This window comes from Pipistrellus kuhlii, unplaced genomic scaffold (genome assembly GCF_014108245.1).
Source record: "Pipistrellus kuhlii isolate mPipKuh1 unplaced genomic scaffold, mPipKuh1.p scaffold_m20_p_3, whole genome shotgun sequence".
Lineage (NCBI taxonomy): Eukaryota > Metazoa > Chordata > Mammalia > Chiroptera > Vespertilionidae > Pipistrellus > Pipistrellus kuhlii.
The window spans coordinates 15,346,476-15,362,908 of record NW_023425529.1 but is presented as its reverse complement, the minus strand read 5'-3'; the positions used below and the strand labels follow the sequence as shown (position 1 = coordinate 15,362,908).

General features: G+C 41.6%; 1 protein-coding gene across 2 annotated transcripts in view; it reads left to right on the top strand.

The window, feature by feature from the left end:
- Nucleotides 1–16,433, top strand: part of ANO2 (anoctamin 2) — a 301,023-nt gene that overhangs the window by 99,058 nt on the left and 185,532 nt on the right. For both annotated transcript variants that reach the window (XM_036455715.2, XM_036455714.2), the window contains exons 7-9: nt 2,430–2,481; nt 13,980–14,035; nt 15,215–15,256. In XM_036455715.2, the coding sequence (XP_036311608.2) occupies nt 2,430–2,481; nt 13,980–14,035; nt 15,215–15,256 (150 nt within the window). The remainder of the gene's footprint in view (nt 1–2,429; nt 2,482–13,979; nt 14,036–15,214; nt 15,257–16,433) is intronic.

The window sequence follows — 16,433 nt, the reverse complement described above, 5'->3', positions numbered from 1 at the left end:
GGGACTTTCAGGTAGTCAGGGAACCCCCTTGTTTTACAGTTGAGGAAACTGAAGCTCTGAGAAGCAATGAGTTGAAAAAAATTTAAACAGCTCATTAATGTCCAAATGAGAACTCATGGCTGAGCCACTGTGCTTCTTTCTTTCACTCCCAAATGAGTCCTTGCATTCCTGACACAGGGAATGTAAAAACACACCAGTTTGTCCAAGAATAAAATTACAACCCATTCACTAGAAAGCCAAAATTCATGACTATACTGTTCTTCTACAGTCTCTTTGCCTGAAAAATCATGAAGTCAAGTTTTTGAATTTTGTAGGATGATTGATTCCAGTGAAAATCTGCATATGGCCTGTGCCCCTGTGTCCCCAACCTGATGTGTAGGATGATTGGTTTACTCACTGATCAGTATATTCTATACCAATTTAGAGAACATTCAGTGTATGAACAGAGGAGGAAAAGAGGGGCCCAAGGAATGCTTGACTCTTATTCATAACACAGAGGAAACGATGGCAGTGAATTTCCATTGGTCCCTAAAAAAGAACTTAAGTTTCAACAACAGAAGGAGGAATAAGGGTTAGATACTCAGCAAAACTTCCAAGACAATAGGGTGATAAGAAGGATAAATAGAGAGGTGATTAGAGGAGGCTACAGCACATTTCCAAGGCATGCTGAAAACATGGCCATGACTCTGCAGGATGGGCAAGAAAATACTTTAGGTCCCTTACCCTAGTGTCTTAGGAAGGTTTAAAATTGACATATGTGCCCTGGCTGGGGTAGCCCAGTTGGTTGAGCATCATCCCCTGCACCAAATGGTTGCTGGTTCGATTCCTGATCAGGCACATGCCTGGGCTATGGGCTTGATCCCTTTTCACATTGATGATTTTCCCTTTTCTCTCTAAAAATCAAGAAACCATTCTTCAAAAAATAAGCATATGATTTCTTTCATCTTTTTATGTAAAAATCCATAAACTTTTCATTTTTTTGGTTGATGCTTTTATAAGCTATTTAAATCTCCCTGAGGCTTGGATCTCACGTCTGTGAGGGAATTACAGGGTGTTGTGGAGATTACCCGATAATTGCAAAGTGCTTGTAAAATAATACAATGCCATATAAATGCTATTCTTAATTATTATTGCTGTTGAATTGCTGCACTGTATTTTAAATGAATTAAACATTCCTGGGCCCCATTCTGCTAGAAGATATTTATTTACTGCTCCCTCTAGGACTGTGGCTGGAATGTGAGAGTGTGAATAATGATGGAGTAACACATTTTTCATTCATCTTTTCTAGAAACTTCTTCCTTCCCATCCTGCCATTTTGTCACTCCACCCCACACTGAGAAGAGAAAGAGCCTTGATTTTTGTCTTGGGGTCTACTCTGCCTTGAGGACCTCACCCACACCTTAAATGTCTTCTATGTGCCTCTTTTTTGTGGGCACCTGAGCAGCCCAGCTATTTATCCCAGTGCAAACTTCCTTTCTGAGCATCTTTCATAGCTTGGCACAGAATTAGAACACACTGAAGGGTAGTGATTGTCCAGCAGGTTTACCTTGGCCAACTGTGTCCTTGTTTTCTTTGCTGAGGGTACCCTCAGCACTCCTCTCTCCCATGAGAGAGTCTCCACTGCAAATCCCTAGTCCAGGGTTTGTTGGTCCATTTAGACATGCAGTAGTCACTGAGCAGGCAGCTCTCTGGGTGTCCAGGATGTGCTCTGAGGTATGGAATTTTGAGAAAATGTATGATATGCTCTGATTGGGGAGGCAAGCTGAAGACTCAGGAGAAAAACAAGAATAATAATATTGATGGTCAACACATAGGTAGCCCTTTTATAGTTTACAAAATGCGAAAATGGTTCCTTAAAGCAGCTGTGACATAGCTCTACCTCAGAGGAGGCGATGAACCTCACGGAGCTGCTCAGGACCCCCTCTGCTAGAATCGGATTTGCCTGCCTCCCTCTGCTGTGCTGACCCAGCATGGCACTAAAAAGGTCTGGTGGAGAGGAAGGACATCCTCCTCCTGGTGTTTCCTCCCCAAGGCAGGCAGGGCATCATCTACACCACCAGGTGCCTCCTTCCCATCCCTCCAGAGGGCGCTGTGGGTCTGGGCTCCCTGATGTGTTTTCCTTGCCTCCTGTAACTGAAACTTACAGCCTTTCCTTTCTTAAAAATTTTCAGGGTGGGGTGAAGGGTGTGTGTGTGTGTGTGGGTGTGTGTGTGTGTGTGTGTGTGTGTGTGTGTGTTGATTCTTTGTTTCCTCAGAGCACTCAAGTTTGAGTGGTTTTGACAAGCAGTCCATGAGCTCGGCACATGCTTGGCTTCCCCCTCCCTGGAAACAGGTCTAGCAGCCAGTTCCCCGCCGCCCCCCCCCCCCCCCCCCCAATGTGGTGACGCACGCGGTCAAGGCCCTCACAGCCCTGCTCTCATCCGTTTTAGGTGCATGAGATCCTGAAGCGCACACCCTGTTCCCGAGCCAACAACACAATGGGTAAGGACTCCTTGCCCCACCCATAGACATAGTGCTGACGGGGTGCTGAGGGGATCAGAGCTGTCCTTTCAACAGCTCCCTTGGTGGGCAGCAAAGAACTAGACTAATAAATGCCCCACACAGAGGGGAGGAGGCTGCTTTCACTTAGGCTGGGAAACCTCGCCTTGCCCTCCAGGAGCAGGGGAGGGGGCACCCCATTTCTTGGAGGTCTGGGGTTGCTCCCCAGACTGCTATAACCTCTCCCAGATCTTCATTCCAGAAGAAAGGCATCTTAGAAGTCCTTCAGTCCAACCCCCTCACTTTATGCGTGAAGAAACTGAACCCAGCGAGGGTGAATGACTGTGTAAGGCCACGCGTTAGTCTGTGTGTGCGTCTTCTAAGTTTGGCATTCTTGTCACCCAATCTGGCTAAATCTGTTTGCCTTGTGGTTTTATTTATTTATTTTTTTAATTTGAGGGTATTGGTCTTTGAAGCAGGAACCTCATCACTTGGGAATTTGTAGTATAAGGCGAGCAGTCCAGATGCTGATGGATTACATAGAGACACATAATAGCTGGGGTAAAAATGTGAGCTTACGAACAAGCATGTATGCTTCCCTCAGAAATCACTACAGGTTGAGCTCTATTTCCAGTGGTGCTACCATCATCTGAATGGCTTTTGAAACCTTTGAGAGAATTTTTTTCAGAATATACTCTGTGGTGACAAATCTTTGGTTTTTGAGGCAGTTTCAAATTGGAAAGAGTCCAAAGTTATTTAGAGGCAAGTCTAGTGTGTAATGTAGGCAGTGAAGTAGAGAAATTGTAATAGTGATGACAGCAGTAATAGCTATTATTGGAGAGGTTATCATGGGCCTCATAGCTGCCTCAGTACCAAGGGAACAGCACTGAAGAAGGAATCAGAGCAGGTTTTGTACAGCGATAGTACATCCAGGAGAGTGCAGAGCCTCTCAAAGAGCACTTATGTATGACTCTGCTTTGATATGCTCATCTTGCTACAAAATTGCAAATGACACTCCAAGTTTTAAAAATCAAATCTTCTGTGTAATGTTATTTGTCTGGAGCATGATGCTTATAAGGTAAGGATGTGAATGAGTGGGTAATTTATTAGTCCAGTTCAATTCCATGGAAGCCCTCATTTTAAGCAACTAATTGTTCTTGGTTATAAAGACAACAAGAGGAGTCAAGAGCTCTTAGTATTTCGTACTTTCTCATGGCCTCCATCAAGGTTCTTGAATTTATCCTTGTTTCTTGACCAGTTCACTCCTCAACCCCATTAATTTCCCTTTTATCCTTTCAAACCCTCCCTAATTTGATCAAAACTGCTTCTTTGGATATCACAGGTAACTTCTTAACTTCCCATGTTTCATGGCCTTTTTCTTAGTCTTCATTTTCCTTAACTTTGTACATCTTTCCAAGTCTTCTTTACAGAACCTTCACTTCTGAGAGTTGATATCCAGGAAGGGGCTGCTGATCTTCTAATCTGCTGTTGTTCAGTTTCTACCTCTTGACTACCCTTTCTTTGGTTCCCCTCCTTTCTCCCACATTTTGGATGTTATTGTCTCCATGTTTCTTTGGTGTCTCTCTCTCTCTCTCTCTCTCTCTCTCTCTCTCTCTCTCTCTCTCTCTCATTTGCAGCAGTATATTATCATTTCCTGTTTCTTCCACTAATTCCAGCCCAGCATTTCCAACTGCTTGATTGATACCTCCACTGAGATGTTCACCAGAACCTTAAAATCAATGTATCTAATACTAGAGGCCCTGTGCATGAATTTGTGCATGGGTGGGTCCCTCAGCCTGTCTGGCAATTGAGGCATATCAGGGGGCCTGGCTGGCGGGGGGGGGGGGGACTGTGGAAATTTGGCCTACCAGATCCCCCCACCTCCCACTGGGGCACAAGGGGAGGAACCACAGGAGGTTAGCCAGCTGGGGGGGCGGGGGGAGGGGTCATGGGAGGTTGGTCAGCTGGCCACTCCTATTGTGGGGAATTAGGGGGTTGGCCAGGGGGAGGGGCTGTAGGAGGTTAGCTCGGGAGTGCACTAACCTCCCGGGGGCAGCTCCTGCATTGAGCATCTGCCCCTTGATGGTCAGTGCGCATCATAGTGAATGGTCGACTGGTTATTCTGGTTGTTTGGTCCTAATGGTCGCTTAGACTTTCATATATATATATATATATATATATATATATATATATATATATATATATATATATATATGCTATTTTATCTCATTCCCCCTCTCTCCTTTGCCCTTTCACCAGTGCTTCTCTTCCCGTTAATGTAACTATTATCCTCTCTCCCTTTGCATGAATGTCCCTCCCCCGGTCTCACTCTTGCCCATCCCCAGACCAAACATCATTGTCCAACAGGTTCTCTTTAATGCCCCCCCCCTTTTTCTCCCCCCAGCACTCCCATAAAATGGAATCTCTTTCTTGCAGGTTATCTCTGTCCATGGCTTAGACTCTGAAGACTGTCCTTAAGATGTGTCTGAATCATCTATCATGCTCCAATGCACTTAGTTGTCTGCCTTGTACATTCTGCTCAGTTAATATGGTTTAGTGAATTAATTAAACATGACTATCCTGCTAGTTTCATAGCAGTAGCTGTTGAGTTCCTACCTTCCAATGTCTATGTACGAATGATTTAACTTCTCTTCAACTCAGGTTCCTTTTATGTCCAGTGAGGATAATAAAATCTAATTTGAAAGGTTTTTGTAAAGATTTAATAAGAAGCTGTTAGTTTGTTTTATAAACCGAGAAGTCCCTAAGAACTAAAATTTATTTTGAGAGACAGTATCCAGAGTTCTGAAAGGTCATTAGAGACCCCCTGCTTTAACAATGAATTTTTTTCTTTGAGGATCTAAGGTCTTAATGTATTTGTTGTTATTTGTTTTTTATGTCTCAAAGCCAAACATCTTAAGGATTTTGTTGTTGTTGAGTAATTTTCAAAAATTTTTCTTTTTCTTAACATTCAGAAAAAATTTCTTGAGCACCTGCTATGGGTCAAATGATGTTATAGAAACTGAGAGATGCCAAGGTGAATTTTACTAATTTCTACCTTCCAGAGTCTCTTAGTTTAGCCATGCAGACAAACATTTATACTCACAGTTATGAGATCATCTGGCAGGTACAATAATAGAGACATGTTCAGAGTGCAAAGGGAACATACAGTAGGAAACGATTACTTCCACATCTGTGTATAAATATCAATGTAAATTTTCTAGTATTAGTTTCATAGCCTGAGAGAAAGAAGGCATCTCAATAATTCTCACCTCTAATTACAAATGGGTACAAAGAGAATCAGTGTACTCTTAGTCATACACTGAGCCACTGTTAGAATTGAGTCTAGAACTTGGCTTTCCTTGCTCCACCCCTATTTTTCCTACCTTTCGGATTCAAGAACTACAAGTGGAGTTAGGTTGGGTCTTTAAAGTTGGTTATTTATAGAAATAATAGTTATCTAGCTATCAACTTATAGACTCTTGAATTGGAAGGGTTAGCCTACCTTCTTTTGACATGAACCTGAGATCCTAAGATGCCAATGTACTTCTGCTAGAACTTTGGCAGGGAAACATGGAGAAGTGAGTTTAAGTTCTATCACCATTAAATTCTGTTAGTTTGTGGCAGACTATATTGTGTTCATTAACCTCAATTTTCCTCCACTTATAAAATGATGAAAAATGAAGAAAAGATGAGATGAACAGATATTATAAAGTCTTTTCCTTAGTGCCATTTAATATATTTTAAGGCAAGGCTTAAATTAGCAGCTCACTATACTTTAAATTTTAAAAACCTATTATGATTTCTGTGCTTTAAGCATGGACATTATGAACATTTAGTGATGAATTATTTTCTATCTAGTTCTCAGAACTAAATATTCAAATACACATTCAATATCTCCATGCAGTTGCCCTGAAAGAATCTGAACTAAAATGTGAACCAAAAGGACAATATATATTTCCCTTTGGGGGACAACACCAAAAGGGAAATCTGTATGTAATCCAAATTTCAATAAAAAATAGCTCTCAATTTCTCAAGCCAGAAATTATAACTAAGGGCTGTTGAGTTGAATGACCTTTCAAACATCTCTGCAATTGGTATACTTTTTATCTTCACAACCATTATCCTAGTCTATTTGAACTGTATTATTTTTTACCTGAATTACTTTCCCAACCACTAAGTCATCTTCTTATCCCCAGTTTTGTGTATTTTAACCCAATCTATAAAATGTAGCCTGTTTTTATTTATTTATTTTAAAAATATATTTTATTGATTTTTTTACAGAGAGGAAGGGAGAGGGATAGAGAGCTAGAAACATCGATGAGGCATAATCATCGACGAGCTGCCTCCTGTACACCCGCTACTGGGGATGTGCCCGCAACCAATGTACATGCCCTTGACCAGAATCGAACCTGGGACCTTTCAGTCTGCAGGCCAATGCTCTATCCACTGAGCCAAACCGGTCTTGGCTGTAGCCTGTTTTTAAAAGACAGATCTCATTATATCACTGGCCTGCTTGAAATGGTAAAATAGATCCACATTTCTCTTAGATAAAATGCAAACACCTTAATAGTTTCATATTGTTATGGACTTGATATTTGTTGCCCCTGCCCCAAATTTATACATTGAAGCTCTAACTCCCTTTTTCCAAAATAAATAAAGTCTGGTAGTTGCACAGTAGCTACTGGTGATTTATTAGCTTTGTAACAAGGGACATATCACTGAACTTTGCTTTCCAGCCGAGAAGAATCTTGAAGGCCAGTTTTCACCTTGTTTGACTTCTGCCTAGGAAAATAAAGTCCTTTCTAAGCTCCTTGGTCAACTTAAACAATCTTACTTAGAAGACTAGGAAGAATGAAAAATATGATAACAGGGTGAGGCCTCAAGATAATATGGGCCTTTGAGCCATGTGGTGAATTTTGTTTTATTGCTCTTCTCTCTGGTTGGGTAGAGAAGCACAAATGACATAGAATTGACTTAGATTCTCCAGAGGATGATTGCTTCATACAAAGAAGATACGAAGAACAGGACAGTACTTAGAACCATTGTCCAAGGTATTTTGTTGATCCGTCACCCTTGGCATTAACTTTTACAAGGTCATTACTTATGTGACTAATGTACAGAGCCTTATTCCCTTTCCTATTATACCAGATTACAATGGAAATTAAAAGATGGGAAAGATAATAAAGATTAGAATTAGAAAATGGAAAAAAGTACTAAAGGTAATAATAATTCATAAATACTCTCATTTTTTTCTTTAGTATTATTACTTCTTTTCTTTTTTTTTTTTTATGTATGAAAGCCAGACATTGTTTTGAATGACTGCTTTTGCAAAGCATTGAACTGTATACAAGTTGTATGTATTGAGTTATTTATGTTCCTGTTCCGTTCCATAAAATTTCTGAAGTGGCTTATAAGAAAAATAATAAAATGCATAATATAAATAATAAATTAAAAAATAAGAAACAGGAAAAGCACAAGTTAAAATGGAATGTCAAAACTAGAAGAAAAAATAGACTACAAATATTTAAACCATAAGGCCCGCTAGTTTCTGCAGTTGGGCTGCAAATTTGACCTTGAGCCAAAGTGAAAGGAGAATATGGTTAGTGGTTTAGTTCTTGAAGTTCTCAGCAGCATCTCTTTGTATAGAAAAATTTCTAAATCTCTCATACTAGTCTCTGCTTTCTTATGTAAAACTAAAGGCCCAATGCATGAAATTTGTGCATGGGTAGGTTCCCTAGGCTTGGCCAGTGATCAGGGCCTATCTGTGGGACAGCTGGTGGGGTGATGGAGGACTCCTTGGCTGGCCTGGGGTCTGTGGGCTGGGGGAAGCTCCTGCATTGAGCATCCACCCCCTGGTGGTCAGTGGACATCATAGCTACAGGTTGTTCCAACATTTGGTCAATTTGCATATTAGACTTTTATTATATAGAATAGGTCAGCATATATTCCCTGTATAAATGCATAGTAACCTTTTCCGGATGATTCAGGATCATTACTAAGAACATTCTTCTCCTCCTCCTCCTCCCCCCCCCACCCCCTCCCCCACCCCTCCCCCCCCCTCCTCCTCCTCCTCCGCCTCCTCCTCCTCCTCCTCCTCCTCCTCCTCCTCCTTCTTCTTCTTCTTCTTCTTCTTCTTCTTCTTCTTCTTCTTTAATGTTTCTTCAAGGGTGGCTTGCTCCACACTTTTTGATTTCTTGAATTTTTGACCCAGGTTAGCTTCCTTTCTGAGTTTTATTATTTCAGTTTTGCTTTACTGTTTGGGAGACAGAAACACAAGCTTGTTAGAATTTTAGATAAAGAGAGAGTGAAGGAGGGTCTGAAGGATTCTGCTGTGGTTAAAGTATATTCATATAACATTAGGGAACAGGTTTTATGAGATCTAGATACTTTTTCTTCTGAGCTCTCTGTTGTGAGAGCTGGGATAACCAGATAAGAGGTGTCTGTACAAATATATAATGACCAAATAATAAGGACCTTTTGAACATGTGTAGCTGTATGCTTTCAAAACACTTTTACTCTCATTATTTCCTGTACACTACCATGCAAAATAGGTTTAACAGATGTTAACTTATTTCATCAAAGAGAGATTATCTTGGTGCCCAAGGTTAGAGATTCAAAGCCAGATTTATAACTTGGGTTCCTTAGCTTGTCTTCATAGCTCTTTAATCAATTAATTAATGAATAAAGTTATTAGGAAAGGTTTCCCAGAGAGGAGGAAGCTGAGGTCTGCCAAATGTTAGATTCATTTATTCATTCAAAAAATATTTTTATTGAGTACATACTATGTGCCATTCAGATTCTATAATAGAACTAAGGGAATAGAGTAGAAAATCAAACACAACAGACACCAATCCCTGCCTTTATGGGGCGGGCTTACTTTTGAATTAACATTTGAGGGCAAGAGGAAATAAGCCACGTGGTTGTCTGGCAAGAGAGATCATACAAAGAAAGCAAGTAATAATAATAAAAAAAGAAAAAACATGATGAGAGCCACTCAAGAGAATCAGAAACAAATGACACACTCAAATCAGGAAAAGGTAGGTTGGGAATAGTAATAGAGAGACCATTTACAAAGGTGTGGATAGGGAACCTCTTTCTTATTTACCCTTAGAAGCAAAAGATTATGGACCAATACACACATGATGTTCAAAGACTAAATATATTTGTGAGTTTGGTTCTGCATGGTGGCAGTAACATGTGAGCCATCACAGTCTTGGCCCAGCCTCATGATGCCTCCTTAATCATAACATAAGGCCAGCTTTCAGGATCTGGGAGTTTTCCCCATCATGGAAAGCATTTAAAGTACACTTGACCATGGAAAGAAACCCAAGCCCCTGTAATCACGTCTGAGGAGGATGGACACCTTTCCTGTTCCTTCATGTGAAAGTTGTTGTTGCCTTTTCGTGGACAGAGAACTGCATATTGATGGAGTTACATTTTCATAGACACTTTGGTGTCAGAGCATTTACACGAATATGCTTTGTGCGTCTCCCCTCCCCACTCAGGAGACGATGTCTTAATTATTTTGACTGAAGCCAGACCATGTTGTGTGCTGTAAACATCTGGTTTATCATTCATGCAGCTGAACTGGTTTATATTTTGTTAGAAGAAAAGACTGTGGATTAAAGGCATTTAAGTAATTAAACACATGTCAAGACAATTTGGTGATGGGTAAATATAGTCTCTGCTCAGTGCACTGTCTGGGGGCTCTGGTTTAGATTTACGTCCGGCTGGAGTGCAGGGATGAAAGCAGCACGCCGGGTGGATTGGGCCCTGTTCTGGGGGGGATCAAAACCAAATGGGTTTTCAGTTCAGCACCATTCCTCTAAGTACCTGTCCCGATGGAGCAGTTTCCTTTAAGTTTGGCCTGGAAGGACTAGAGCTTAGTCCCTGTCACCCAGCACCACTTGCAGATTTAATAAGACTCTCTCTGGGAGGCAGACCATAAACTGTGCTTTGATTGATCCTTTGTGTCCAGGAAACCAGAGATGTTTCGGAAGCTAAATGCTAGGCCTCAGGTTTGTGTTCTGAGTATGTGTTTTCAGGTACCAGTCTTGGGCCCAATCCCTCTCTGCTCTGGATGCAGAGGACCTATCTGGCTGGATCAGGCTGTGCAGAGCTGTGGTCAGTGATGAGCAAAGAGGAAACACAAACCTTGTCCTTTGGGAGTTACGGTTCTAACAGCAATAGGTATGAAGTACAGGGTGATTTGATGGGACTTAGGGGTCAGGGAGGGTGTCTCTAGTGAATTGTGCTAGGAGCTGAGACACTGCTACTCTCTGTGGATAGAGGGAACATCCTCCATGCTTTCTCCTTCTCCCAGGCCCCCATTCTGGGAGTAATGGGAAAAGAAGTCAGGCATCTCTCTCCCTGGGTCTAGAGCAGAGAGGAAAGACTATAGATGTGATCCCAAAGAAGAAAGCTTTACCATTATGTCCACATGGATGGAACCAATTAACCCATTTTTGCTGAAAAGAAAGGAAAAAAAAAATCAGAATTTCAATTTTCAAAGCAGACTCTTTTTAAAAAATGTTTGATTATTTTCTTCTTCTTTCAAACCAATTTTCATGCTTGTTTGGGGGTAGAATCTTGGTTTCTGAAGTCTGTGGGTGACTCAAGAGGCCAAAACAATTCCCATTCATGGGTGAAGTTGTGGATGCACAGTGACTTTGCAATTTGCCTCCACCCCCATTCTTCTTTCTTTTATGTCCTACTCCCTCCCTCTGCTCATTAGCCAGTGATTGGGATTGCCTATAGAACACCATCTGAAAAAAGAGGAGGTCCATAGGCGTGGGAGACAGAGATACATTCCATGACTGCATGTGGGGGCTCTGGTTATCAGGGTTAGGATCACATAAATTATATTGGCTCCAAGGCAAAGAACCAATTTGTTCGGTTTCCTCTCTTAGGATGTGAACTAATGAATCGGAGTTTAAAGTTTCTTCATCAGCATAGATTGCCAAAGAAAACTGAAATAGTGAGGAAGGTGGGTGCCTGTGATAAATGGAAAGTCACTGAGATACGTTTAGCCATAGGGTAGTTATTTGTAACAATCCTTATTCTTTCTGTGTTCCCAGCAGGGAACTAGGTGCTATAAATAAGAGGCAAAGGTGAGAGGGGAGTGCTCTCTGATTTCAGGTACCTTGTAGACCTTGAGGAACACAAAACAATTTTGCACACACAAATTCCACAAGTGAAGTGAGCTGCCTGCTTTAGTCATGCATTGGAAAGGAAACTTTATTTGAGATGGGGGAGGGGCGCACAGCTTTAGAACTCCAATGATTTGAAATCTTTCTGAGGATCTGGCAGTAAGACCCAGAGTTCAGGTTGTCAGCCTAATTCTCTCAGACACTCAGCTACTGTGCTCAGCAAAGTTGAGAATTAGCAGAAGAGTTCAACACCTGTTTAACTTTTCCTATGCAATTTTGAGACTGTCTTCAGGGTGTATACTGCTGCCATGGCAACCATGGGGTGTGGGGGGGAGAAGAGGGAGTAAGAGATTGGGTGGGATAGTGCGTGGGGTGTGGTGTAGTTGAAGACCTACCGGCCTGTGATGCTTCAGCCTCTATTCATGTTGACAGCCCTTGTGTAGCTTTGAACTACCCCACCCCCTCCCTACGTGGGACTCCTCCCCTTGATTATTGTAGGGTGGCTTTACATTGCTGTGGTTATGGCTCTTGAACTGATTAATGATGCTCAGAGTGAAATTGTAGTCTTGCAAGTAGGACAAATCTGCAGCTCATTGAGGCTTGGGGCACCCCTCCCCCAACCCACACTCCCTTTACCCACCCTCTGATCCTCCCCCACTCCCCAGAGTTATTTCTGATGTTTTATGTTCATGCCAAGGAGGAAACTCAAAATCAGTAAAGGACTGGTCCTTTGGTAATGCCGCTGCACCAAACACGGCTCTCAACTCATTGGAAAATGGCCACTTCTGCTGAGTGCCCCTGTGGTCTCTGTTCCCATTGAGCCCATGGCTGGTCTTTCTGGCATCCATTATCCTAGAACTGAGGTGAATAGGCACATGATTTGAGAAAGGGGAGGATGATGAGGAGAGAGGATTGTTTATGAGCCTTAGTAGTTTCTGGGTTTGTAGGTGGGGCATTGGGTAAAATGGGAGGTGAAAGATCATGAATTTTAATGAGTAACTGTTGTTTAGATTTGTTATCCAAATCTGTCCTTTATTCAGAGCCCTGAAAATGCAGATTACAGAAGAGTTTAGATATCATATATGTTTCCCTCCAAAACCAATTTTCTCCTCATCTCACTCCTATCTATAGTCTCTTTGGAAAGAATGATTCAGGGCAGAAAGTGCATTTGAAACAAGGGAAATCACTGTGTAGCAGAGACTCCTCCCACACCCCATGGTTAAGTGTACCTCCCAGCATGACCAGATCCTCGGTGCTGGAATTGGTGAGAATAATCCTCCCATCCGAGTCAGGCAGAACATGTAGACCACTTCATAGCTGCTGAATAAAATCATGAATGAAACAATAACCATGCTTCAATGCTGAGCACAAAGTTCTGTGTTGTGAGCATATTAGAGCTGAAGGGACAGAGTCATTGATTCATTGAACATATATTTCATAGGTTTGCTATTGGCTGGTGGTGTGAAATACTGTTGAGATTAAAAAATTAATTCCTTGTGTGGCTTTTCAAACTTTGTGGTCTCAGAGACCCTTTATACTTTTAAATCATTGAGAGTGCCCAGAGGGCTTTTGTTTAGGTGGGTTATATTGGTTAATATGTATTGCATTAAAAGTTAAAACTGAAAAACTTTTAAAGCACAAGAACATGCAAACATACATTCCATCAGCTGTAATGGGATGATGTCATCACATGTCACAAAACTTCACTGTATACTCATGAGAGACTAGGGATGAAAAAGCAAATATTATCTTAGTACTATTATAAAAAACAGTTTTGACCTATGAACTCACTGAAAATGTCATAGGGACTTCCAGGGTTCTCCAGATCATACTTTGAGAACTACTGCCCTGTATGTTCCTACCTGAGGCAGCTCATGGTCCACTGATCAGCCATGGACAGAAATAACCACCACTCTGTGCAGGAACAGGGAGCTCTCAGAAGTGAGTTCAGATAAAGTGCTATGGGACGTATTTTTATTAATCATAATCACAGTAATTTATATAGTAATCCTTATGCTATCATTGAACATAGATATTCTCAACTGACATTGATGGGCATGGAGGGGTGGTAGAGGAGGAGAGTTATTAGACTGGAGAGATCTGAATATGCAAGGACAGGAGGAATGTGAAGTTTGAGAGAGCCTGTCTGATAGCAAAACATAACTTTGTATTTGGAAATGAAAAAATATTGCTCTTACACTAAGAACTAAAGCTTGATAAAAATGCATGTATTCTGGAAGGCCACAGAGGAGGGTGCAGTGATTCTCAGCTGAGAGATGGGTGAGGGCTTAATATGTGTCAAAAGAAACTCCTGCCCTAGAGTTATTATTTTCATCTTCCTTTCTTCCATAGGCATTAACTTTCTGATAGCAAACAATATCTATGAGGCGGCCTACCCTCTTCATGATGTAAGTACCATTTCTGTGGGCACCCTCCTTGCAGGCCTATAAAACTTGAAAACCACAGGCAACATAGTGGGCGGATATATATGAGGTGAGGCAGGAATGAATCATGACATTAAAATACTTTGGCTGATTCTAGGCAACTCATGACTGACTATAAGCCCCAGTTTGATTTTTGCCAGTTGTCTGTCCAGTTATTTCCCCAAAGGCAGAATGAACTAGTTTTATTTGAGCTTTTCCTACACTCCCTGCTTTTGTTTTTGGGGAAAGTGTGAGAAGGCAGAGACAGCCTGCAAGTGGTCAAAAGGAGGAGATGTTGGAAATGGGTGGATGGTGGCAAAAGGAAAGCCTCTGGCCCAGACAACACACAATCTAGACCATCAGGTCTTTAAATAATTGAAAGTGACATTTGTATATGATAGTTTTGTGTGGATGTGAAATTCCTCATCCTTAATATGCAAATATATACTAAGTGTCATGTTTTTATTTTATTTTAACATCTTTGAAGGAACTATCTCAACATTATGTATACTATTGTTTGGTTAAGTAAAGAAAACAGATTGTAATCAAAACTTTACTTGGCTGGAAGTAATGTTATAAACATCCCATAATACAGTGCAATGACATTCTTCAAGTTGACTCCTGAAGAACTTATCTGGCCAGTGAATGAAATGCCCCTACTATTCATTTGGTTGGTGACTTCTTTAGCACGTGTCACAGAGTTGTGCCAAATGAGGTGACCATGGTGGGGAATCCCTGAATGCCTGAAGGAATTTCTCAGATGACAGTCTTCTTCTTACTGACATCTTTACAATGGGCACATACAAGGTTAGGTTCAGTCAGTTATGGGCAGGGGTGAGCAGAACACGGTACTGGTGATTCCCTGGGATATGCCCATTTGCAGAAACAGGCTGTGCCATTGCCTCTGATATGAGGAGGCACAGGCTGACTTCTGGAGCATCTGAGGGGAGTCTCTGTCTGAGAAGTTGTCCACAGGAAACATCGCAAAGGTTGATTGACTAAGAAAGTGGAAGGAATGTTAGTTCCTTACTATATAATGTTTTTGACCTTCCTCAAATGAGAATGAAAAAAAAAATGGAATGATGTTAAAAATAAAAAATAAAACCTTTTCTCTGTTTTTAACAGTTCCATGGGCTTTATCTAGCATCTCTTTCCCTCCTACAGGGTGAATATGACAGTCCAGGCGATGACATGAATGACAGAAAGGTAAGCTGGCTTTATGTTGCATTGAGTGCTTGAGCATGGAAGACCATGAAAGGGTGTGGAACTAGAAAGAAGTTTGATTTATCTGCTTGTTTGATTCTGATTTATCTGATGTTTGATTTATCTGCTTAAATATTTTTCAACAGTCCTTCCACTGCTTGATGCCCTCTAGGCACTTGGAAATGTGAGGCCATTTCTGATCACTGGCATGATTGTGTGCATGGGGGTACTGCTGGTATAAAGTGCCTGATGGGCCAGCTAGGCTAACCCTTTCACACAAAAGTATTATCCCACTCCTGATGACAAGAGGGCCTTAACTGAGAAACACTGGAAGTCCAAATTCCTTAATTTATAGATGGGGAAACTGATGCAGAGAAAGACTTTGCACCTTACCTGTGACAACACTGCCATAATAAACAGAAACAGGGCTCAGGACACCTTTGACTCTCAAATCCTGCTAAAAATTTATTATTTCCCATGCCATTATCTTCTTGTGGGGTCATCTTTAAGTTCTCCTTCTTGTCCTCTAGGCAGATAAGGGGGGTATAGCCATTCCCAAATTTCAGATAAGTAATCTGAGGGAGAGGGAAGCTCATTCAGACTGTGTATTCTGGCAGCTAGGAATTAGAGGTTATATATAATATAATTAGTTAGGAGAGGGAAAAGTTCCCTTTGAAAGGATCTCTCCTATGCCAGCACAGCACCTGACTGGACAACTCTCTCCCCAGCCACTCACTTAGATCTCATTTATTCTGTTTGCAATACTCAGGACATGTGGGTGTGCCCCCTTCCCTGCCATGGCATGGCGGGCTAAGGATCACCCAGGCTCCTTAACTAGCCCATGAATGAAATGCCACATCTGGTTGTCAACCCCCGCACCCCAACCCATGCCATCCTCCCACACAGTTTCCCCTAGCTGTCAGCAGAGGAGGGTGGGCAAGGGCAGTAGGGGTGAGAATTGAAGCCCAAGAAGTTAACCACCCCCAACTCTATTGTCTGGAAAATAATTCATCCCCCAAGTTGCATTTAGAGCAGCCTTCTTTTTATCCTACCTATTAGTCCCTGTTATGAAGTGTTAAGTATTAAAAACATAAAAGGTCTTTTCCAGAAATACTGCTGTGATTGCTTACACATGTCCCTTCTCTGCCTGCCCAGGGAATCTGCTCTAGTATTTCGATGT